Source organism: Macrosteles quadrilineatus, unplaced genomic scaffold, assembly GCF_028750875.1.
Source record: "Macrosteles quadrilineatus isolate MER2022 unplaced genomic scaffold, UCM_ALF_1.0 Scaffold_1__1_contigs__length_201487025, whole genome shotgun sequence".
In the NCBI taxonomy this organism is placed as follows: Eukaryota; Metazoa; Arthropoda; class Insecta; order Hemiptera; family Cicadellidae; genus Macrosteles; species Macrosteles quadrilineatus.
Window position 1 is genome coordinate 116,182,714 of NW_026542594.1, and position 9,856 is coordinate 116,192,569.

Consider the following 9,856-nt stretch of genomic DNA (forward strand, 5'->3'; position numbering starts at 1 on the left):
TTAGAAATGATTATTTAATTAAAATAGTTTTATTAATACATAAAAGAACAGATATAAAGAGTTCTACTGTATTAAGCAAATAAAAATGGCTTAGGGAATTTTCACCTAATCGGCCTAAGTTTTGTGAACAGAGTATAGTGATTTAATTGGCCTAATTCCTCTAAACATAAAAAAACTTGTTATAATTCATGATGTAGCCCCTGAACTGTTTAAATAGACAAATTTAAGGTACATACCTTTACGTTGACAGTTTAAATTTATTTATTTCATCCATGATAGAGTCGTCAAAAAAACATTAAAACAAATGTTTGTGTATTTGTTTGAATGTTATTTTTTAATTAGCTCACGCCTGCGATTTAGTCGGTGGAGTTGTTGCTCATATGAACTTAACTAGTATGTTACTGATCCGCTACAATTCTAGTAACAGTGTATTCGCTAGATTTATTGCTCTTGTGAACCAGGCCTTAGCCTTCTTTTTTTCTGCGACCAGGGTATTATTTATTGGCTCAGCTTATTTTATTTATTTTACTTTAACATTGGAGCAAGCCATAGCTCAAGAGGCTATTACATACTCCTAAAACCTAAAAACTGCTGTGATAACTTTTTGTTGACATTTTGTGTATTCAAATTACCATATTTTTTTATCTTAAAATATAAAAAGCTATTTTGTATGTTATGTAATAAAAATTTTGTAAAACTGCACAGCTAACTGTACCTAACTCACTTGAGTGATAACATTTGTAATTAATTACAATTATCTCTTGTTATAGAGACTGGAAATTCAAACATCCCAAACGAAGAACATACAGCATTCGTACAGCCAAAGTTGGAAACAACAGCTTATTTTCAAAAGAAGTTCTTTACACACTCTTCCTGACCAATGTGTTGTCCCTGCTGCTTGGTACAGGTTTTGGGTAAGTTAAACTCACAACACTCATCTATTTACTTTCATCGTTTTGAATATATCTACTTTGTTGCTAAATTTTGATAGATAAATGTTCCAGATGAAATTGTTTATATTTAAGGTTGAGGTCTGAAAATGTGGGCAATTAAAATAGGCCTATCAATTATGAGAGAAATAAAGTGTATTAACCCTAGATCTGGCGCTGGTCGATTATCAACCACTAAAACGCAAGTCCTCAGTGGCACTGGTCGATTATCGACCAAGACGACATGGGTCGGGTTTTCTATTATTAAATTATGAAAACCAGTTTAAATCGCAATGAATCTTATACCATTAGAAAGATGAGATTCTGAGGATTCATTTTCATGTATAAAACATTATTGAGCGAGTATTATATAGCGAGAAACATAGTTTGAAAAACTAGGGAGTTCAAAATAGATTTTGGCGGTGGAAAGTTTTGGTCACCTGACTTCAAAAACAGCTGTTTTTATCTAATTTGAACCAACTCGCAACAAAAAGCTGCGAAAAATTGTAGAATTGCAATAATAAATTGACTGTTGACAAATATGTTTGTGGTTTGGTTCATTGAAATAAAGATCAAAATGTTTCTATTTCATGTCCTCTTCCCGTTGCAAAGCACGAGTACAACAGCAAGTGATATTATATGTGAGAAATTTTGGATGGATGTTTGTGACAAGTAAACGCGAAACATACTAAACCGACAGGGTTGAAATTTGGTATGATGATAGCTCACATTCCCGATTAACATATAGACTTGTTCTTATCTCAAAAATCCTTTTGGGCTCCGCCCCAGTGGCTCTAGGGTTTCCTATGTTAACCTTATGAGTATTCATATTTAAAAGGAATTAAAGAATTTAATCAGCTGTTTCAACTGCACAAGTTGGTTCTATGATAATAAATAGCATTAAAAAATTATACGGTTTTCAAGCTTCAAACGGTGTCTCGGGTATTCAAATTATTTTTAAATCAAAGTGCTAGGTCAAAGTTTTTGCTAATGTAGTCATCAAACTTTAGACTGCACCGCTAACAATGTTTTTTAACCCCCTAGTACACGCGCGGCTAATAATAATACTGTAACACCAGTACACACGCGCAGACTGACAGTCCGCGTATACTTCTTACTGGAAACACTATTTTGTTTACCTAATAAAGTTGATATAGCATCAAATTTTCAAATAATCCAATATAGGTAGATATAGATAAATTTCATAAAAATTACAAATATCTCAAATAGAATACTGGTACCGGTATATTGTGTTGAAAACCATCCAAACCAAATCAGTCAATCGCTGGCCTGTTCTTTATCCTCTTAAACATGATGCGCCTATCTTTACAGTCTTGTAGCTCAGGGCCAACTGACGCTAAGACGGTCAAAACATCGCCATTGTCCTTGGAAAGGTAGTAGGGGAAGGTAGATGGGGCGTCATGTCATTCGCTTGCGGATTTACTTATTTCGGATATGCGGACTCTGAGTCCACGGAGTGTGTACTCGAGGGTTAAATCATCACGTTATTGGAATAGTCATAAAGCCAATAAATATTGTTTTGCATGGAGATTTCTATGGTAAAAATTTCATAATTCTAAATTTAAGGGAAAAGTTCAAGTAACTAGTTCCTCACCCCAAGTTTAAGTAATTTGACAAATACATACTCGTATAAGCCAGATTAGCACCCCAGGATCTCATGTTTTGCATCTTCACAATCTCAATCACTTGATGTACAGTACCGGCCACGTAAAGAGAGAAAATGTCCAGGTAGACCCGGTCAGGCCTAATCCGCTGTTGTCAAAACATAGCTATTGTTGTGAAACCAAAATTAGCATACCAATAATAATTAAAAGGAAATTTGTCTGTAAATGTGACTAACACGCTGACTATCGGGGTGGTGCTAGACCATACCTTAGGTGGAGTGTGCTGGGAGGGCACTGGGCACTTGCTAAACACTCAATTGATTTTTTTTTTACAGAATGTGGCTAAGTCGGCGAGGTCTCACTTTTTCACCCATCAGCCTGGATTGATTTACGAAATCAATATTTTACTTTGTAGAAGGAGCAGTTTTTTAGTTTCTGGTCGTGTTTGAGGCTATTTAATGCATTTTAATTTTAATCAAGTTAACCTGGAGGTACGAATAATTTACACCAGTAATATTATATTGATTAATTAAGATTATTCTATAACCTTTTTTTCTATTTTCAATTTCTGATGTTTTTGTCATAACATTGATTTATGGTTTGTTTTTAATTTACTTTTTATAAAAGGACAAACACATAAAATTTATTTCATTAGTAGAAATTGGTTTATGAAGGTTATAGAGTAAGTAACTTCTTTTGGCCTGTGTAGGTCTAATGTAGTATGCAGTATACCTTGGTTTATCTGGACCTGAGTGGCTGGGTCATATTTATGTCACTGTTGTTGATTGTAATTGTGCACTTTCTGACTACTCAAGGGGGCTCTCTGGGGTAGATCCAATCCAAGTAGTACAGCAATACAACATGTTTTGTACGTACATTACACCAACTGCTTTGTAGTTGTGTCTGTTGTCATCCCACAAGGGAACCCACATTCATCTCAGAAATCATAGTTCTTTATTTGTACATTGATTAGCAATATACATTGATTAACTCATTGGTTGGACAAATTATTGAAAATCTTGATAAACCAAGGTTTACTGTAAATAAAGAAATTTAAGATATTTCTTTGAGATTTTTTGTTTTGTTTTGAATTATTATACCTATTTATATACATAATATGCATGCTACTGATAAGTTTTGTTTTTCTTATTTGTTTTTCATAATTTTTACATTTCAATTTTTGATTGTTCTTTCATAATATTATATACTTATTTAAACTGTTCAAATATTAATACTTATAGTTTTTATAAGCATAATAATAGTAGTAATTATCATTCAATGTTCTAACCAAGATGCATTTTAACTTTGTAAATATCATTATCTTCTTCCTTGCTGTATTTTAAATATGATTCAATCATAATGTGTATGGAATTGTGAAATGAAATGTCAGTTTCAGATAAATCTTTTTTTAGAAATAAATTTTGCATTTTTCTTGATTTCGTGTCTTTGTCTCTTGGTTTTAAGAATTAAGCTCAGCACATTAAACTCTAGCATGAAAAATTAATTGAATCTGCTAAATTATCTTTTTAATATAATGTTGGTGTTAAAATTTACACACTAGTGATTTAAGGGAAGAATTTAATACCTTTACATTTGTTCAAAGTATTATTATGATATCAAGGTCTGAAAGTTATAAATGGAAATAAGCAAACTATCTTTATTACAATACATTTGTAACGGGATTGTCATTGCTGTTATGTTAGAATGCTATAGGGAATCAATCATTTAGATGGGATCGCCACCTAAGGTGTGAATTTTAACCCAAATAAGATTGAAGGATGAGTGTAGAATGGAGTGTGATGACCTGTGTAGCTTTGTTACTGACTAATACCAGCTGTTTCATTAGTCAGGATCATTTATTTAAAGCCCAATCCATGATCAGGAACAGCTGGTTCCAGTTTTGAACCATCTGACAATTGACTTTTCTCAGAATTGTTAGGCGAGCACTATAACCAATCAGCTACCTAACCAGTCAATCCATCTACAAAAATACAGTATCCTTGTATCTAAAGTATGCCCTCATAAGTGCGCTAGTAAAAACAAACCAAACAAGGATATCTAAAATAAAAGTATCAATTTACAGTAGCAAGAGAAAATCTAAATCATGAAAAGGGGTCTTATACTCTATTCAACAAAATAACAGAAAATTGTAAAAATGGATTGTAAAAGCAGTACACTGCTAAAATCGTATATTAAATTTCTACAAATTTTGTTAGGACAAAGTCTGTATCAACAAATAATTCTATTATAAATATTGTAAAAAACAAAAAGGCCAACTTGGTTTTATCAATAGTTTTTGTGAGTTGTGACTGCTAAAACATGGTCACGCAAAGACTGGTGTAAATTATCATCCTCAGACCATGGACTGAAGCCAGTGGAATAAAATTATCAAACATATACAGAGAATTCTAGTTACAATCTAATATTAGCATAAAACTGAACTATTTGCATCCACACGTTAGGTTGTGGAACTTTGTTAATTCAATCCAGATTTGAACAGTTTTCAAAGAGTGAAGTGATGAATGTATATCTGTGATTAAAAGATTTTCTGTATTTCATACTATTCGTTTATTATTTTATCGATTAGCAGTTTATTATTTATTCAACAGTTGTTTTAGCTGTTCCTTTGTATATTTTGGAAGTGTGTAATTCTTTTGTGATTAATAGGGATTTTCCACTTGTACCATTACTTATTCACATACATTTGGAATTTGTATTGTGTTTTATCAGGTCTCAAGGAATTACTATTGTGATATGATCGTTAATCTGGCTGTAGAAGTGACCGAACTATAGTTTCACAAGTACTCCTGTGAAATTTTTAACGACTTTTACAGCTTTTTGAATATGTCCTTTTTTTATTGGATTTACCAAGACATCAGCACTGTGTAGTAGACTGGTGTTTAGATCATAGTTGCTTCTAGAAAATACAATATTATATTTACCTACTTTAATATATCTCTAACATTTTACTTGAAATCTATATTCTTGTACTCTAATAAAACTGTCTGCTAAGACTGAGCCTAGCACTTTAGTCATTCGATTAACTTATTGGCACAAATCTGTACTGTGAGCGTCTAAAATTAATTGCTTAAATCAAGTGCTTGTGTAGTTAAGAAGGTTATTTGGTTTTGAAGACTTAATTCATTTATATTTGTACAGTTTGTATACCAGAATAAATTATTTGTATATGGATTAGTAAAGTGTTTTTATGATCCAGTTGTATATCATATTGTAAATATTTTTTCCACAAGTATTTCTTTTTACATAGGGGTAATGCATAAACCCAGAGGATACTGTGTGGGACTCACACCCACTAAACCCCCACCAGCTAGAGTATCCAGGCTGGAACACTTATTAGTCCGGCATCTATTGGTGATCGAGTATGGACTGAAAGTGTAATGTATTTTGACTTGGGGGACAATTGCCGATTGTTGTTGGGGGCAACTTTGACAAATCAAAACCGAAATTGTCACCCTCACAAAAGTGCACAACTTGGTGGGGATGGGTGAAGTAGCATGGGGGGTGCGTTCTAAAACACCACTCATGTTTTGCGAACTAGACATAAAATAAAGATGAAGGGTGTTTTATAACACAAATTATAAATTATATTCTTTTAGGAAAAGTTTTGTGAAGAAAAATCATGTATCAGCGATAAAAAATCTGTATCCATGTACAAGACCGTTTTTTCCCCGAGTGTTTGTCTCTTGATGCAAACAACTTATATGGCAAGGCCATGTCTCGATGTTTGTATCTAGATGCAAATAACTTGTATGGCAAGGCCATGTCTCAGTGTTTGCCTCTTGATGCAAATAACTTATATGGCAAGGCCATGTTTCAGTGTTTGTCTCTTCATGCAAATAACTTATATGGCAAGGCCATGACTCAGTGTTTGTCTTTTGATGCAAATAACATATATGGCAAGGCCATGTCTCAGTGTTTGTCTCTTGATGCAAATAACTTATATGGCGAGGCCATGTCTCAGTGTTTGTCTCTTGTTGCAAATAACCTATATGGCAAGACCATGACTCAGTGTTTGTCTTTTGATGCAAATAACATATATGGCAAGGCCATGTCTCAGTGTTTGTCTCTTGATGCAAATAACTTATATCGCGAGGCCATGTCTCAGTGTTTGTCTCTTGTTGCAAATAACCTATATGGCAAGACCATGACTCAGTGTTTGTCTTTTGATGCAAATAACTTAAATGGCAAGGTCATGTCTCAGGGTTCGTCTCTTGATGCAAATAACATATATGGCAAGGCCATGTCTCAGTGTTTGTCTCTTGTTGCAAATAACCTATATGGCAAGACCATGACTCAGTGTTTGTCTTTTGATGCAAATAACTTATATGGCAAGGTCATGTCTCAGGGTTCGTCTCTTGATGCAAATAACATATATGGCAAGGCCATGTCTCAGTGTTTGTCTCTTGATGCAAATAACTTATATGGCAAGGCCATGTTTCAGTGTTTGTCTCTTGATACAAATAAATAACATATATGGCAATGGCATGCATCTTTTCAAACTGAATCTGACCCGATTTTTCGGATATCTGCACATCTCTAGTTTTTAGTTTTGTACCTGGATGATAAGCTAACGGCCTATAATCTCGTCTCAAAAATATCCCGTTAGTATTTTATTTTAATCTCACCCGATGCTTCGTGATAAAAAATAATAAAAGTATGATTTAAATTGGCATTCTGGGAATTATGTTTTTTTTAACCCGCCCCAAATTTTTCAAGATCCGGATCCGGATCCAGTACCGACATTTTCTTGGACTGCCCATCACTAATTAATATTAAGTTGTATTAATAGTCAATGATCTTACTCTAGGCTGGAAACAATCTCTCTTCATGTCTCTTAAGAAAAATTTACACAATAATGATTATTATATGTTGTCCAAACTCAATAAATCTATTTACCTAACCCGCCATGTTAAACTTCCCTATCCCAAGCGTAAAGTTTCAAAAACTCAGTCGGTGAAGTAATGAAACCCATTCAAATAACATTGAGTGCTCAACTTAATAAAATATACCTCTATGGAGCCAACATCAACACTAGAAATCAGCTGTGCCCTTGAATGTTATTGTTATGCCTTAAATTATTTTCCTAACAAATCAAATCAAATCAATTTATCGTTGTAGACATTTCACAATGCATTAACAATAGTCACAAAATGCATAATGCTGTTATTAAATACAGCAAATGAATACTTACATGTAATCAATATAATATCAATATAATCAATCAATCAATATAATAATACAGTACAATAAAAAATTATATATATACATATAAAATACAGGCACAATTAAATAGAAATATTTTGGCATGAAAAAAAAAACTCCACTGTATACGGGCATTTTTGTATTAAATATGTTTTTATTTTTGATTTGAAAATTTTTTTCAAGGACAACTCCCGAGACTCCACTGATAAATTATTAAACAATTTAGCTGCCATGTATTGAATGTTTGTTTGACTGTTTGAGTATTTACAAAGCACTGTTTGTAAGTTGTCTTTAAAACTGGTTTCATAATTATGTTTATTTGAATTTTCTGAAAAAAATTCCAAATTATTTTTTGACATACAACAAAACTTGAAGAATATATATTGCAGGTAAAGTTAAAATTTTGAAATGTTTAAATATAGGTTTACAGTGAGTTCTAGAGTGTACACCACTTACAAGCCTTATCGCCCTTTTTTGCAATTTAAATAACTTTTTGGAATATGATTGGAAACCCCACACCAATATTCCATAACTCAATTAACTATGTATCTGTGCATAATATACTGTTCATCATAACATTTTGTGTTACACAACCTTTTAATCTTCTTAAACAGTATACACCTTTCGACAGCTTGGTTGAGGTTATGTCAATGTGATCCTTCCAATCTAGTTTTGAATTTAAATTAATTCCAAGAAATTTTAAAGGTTTTATCTCATTTAATAGGGGCTGCCTATTTGAGAAACAAATTTCCAAATCTTGCAATTTATTTAGATTTAGGCATAATCTATTTGCATTACACCACTGATAAATCAGATCTGTAGCATTTTTCAGGATGTGATTCATTTGATCTCTAGATTCAGAACAAACATTCAAGCCTAGGTCATCAGCGTAAAGAAAACTATTAATATTTTCACCTAACAAATTGTATGGCAGATCATTGATGTAGATATTAAACAGTAGTGGCCCTAAAGATGAACCCTGAGGAACACCAACGTTTATATTATTTCCTAGAGATAGCTCATTTTTTAAACTAACAAATTGTTCTCTATTTTTTAAATACAAATTGATAAGTTTAATTGAATTGTCTTGAAAACCATAAAATTTTAATTTGTGTATTAATATGTTGTGATTAACAGTGTCAAATGCTTTTGACATGTCAAAAGAGCGAAAACAAACCAGTCTTTTGTTCTCTATATTTTTAACCACATCTATGACTAAACTAGCAACAGCATCATTTGTGCTCTTCCCAGAGCGAAACCCAAACTGCCTATCAGTAAACATTTTATTACTTAAAAAGTATTCATACACCTGGTTATGTTAACATAACCTAGCTTTTGTTTGTAAAAGAACGTTACTGTTAGAAGATGAGTGAAAGGTATACGTTGTGTTTTAAAAGTTGTGTTTCCAAGTAAAAATACCATGTATTTTATTGTAATCAATAAAAACAGTTCACTTACTGTAAAATCAAACCAGTTTACATTTTGAAGATTAACTTATTTACACCCCCGTCCTGTATATTGTGGGGACATGAAAAATATTGTACGTAACCCCTGTATATTGTGGGGTCAGGTAAAATCTTGTACATTACATATTATGCAAGAGCGTGTTTACATCACTTAGGTGAATTAAGCACTGCGTGATGTAAAAACGCTCTTACTACACTTGTAACCTAAATAGCTATAAAAAGGTTAAAAAACCTGCTATTAGGTAATTCAATCTTGTTGAAAACACAACTAGTTTCGGCTCCTAAGAGGAGCCATCATCAGGCTGTACAAGGACGTTTTTCTTTCTTCATACGAAGGGCATCATATTATTTAACACGAAAATAAATAAAAATGTGTTTATAACACTGATATTGGGAGGTGTGTGGTTGCTGTAAAAAGGATTTCATGAACAATTACTTAACATTTTACTAAAATATGCTATTTTTATAGCATAAACTAAATCAATGGTTTAAAATATTAATGTTTTCAAGCTACAGGCCTATGAAATATCAAGACTCATTTTCTGTGAACCAATTGAACATTTTCAACCAATTGATAGAAAAATACAATTTTATTTAATGAGAATTTAATTTA

At 32.5% G+C, this 9,856-nt stretch overlaps 1 protein-coding gene across 1 annotated transcript in view; it reads left to right on the forward strand.

Annotated features, from left to right (window-relative positions):
* The window catches only part of LOC128983640 (BCL2/adenovirus E1B 19 kDa protein-interacting protein 3), a 29,101-nt gene extending 24,520 nt beyond the window's left edge, over positions 1 to 4,581 (forward strand). The window contains exons 5-6 of the mRNA XM_054403013.1: positions 771 to 914; positions 2,890 to 4,581. Of these exons, the coding sequence (XP_054258988.1) occupies positions 771 to 914; positions 2,890 to 2,941 (196 nt within the window). The 3' untranslated portion in view covers positions 2,942 to 4,581. The remainder of the gene's footprint in view (positions 1 to 770; positions 915 to 2,889) is intronic.
* Positions 4,582 to 9,856: the final 5,275 nt, after the last annotated feature.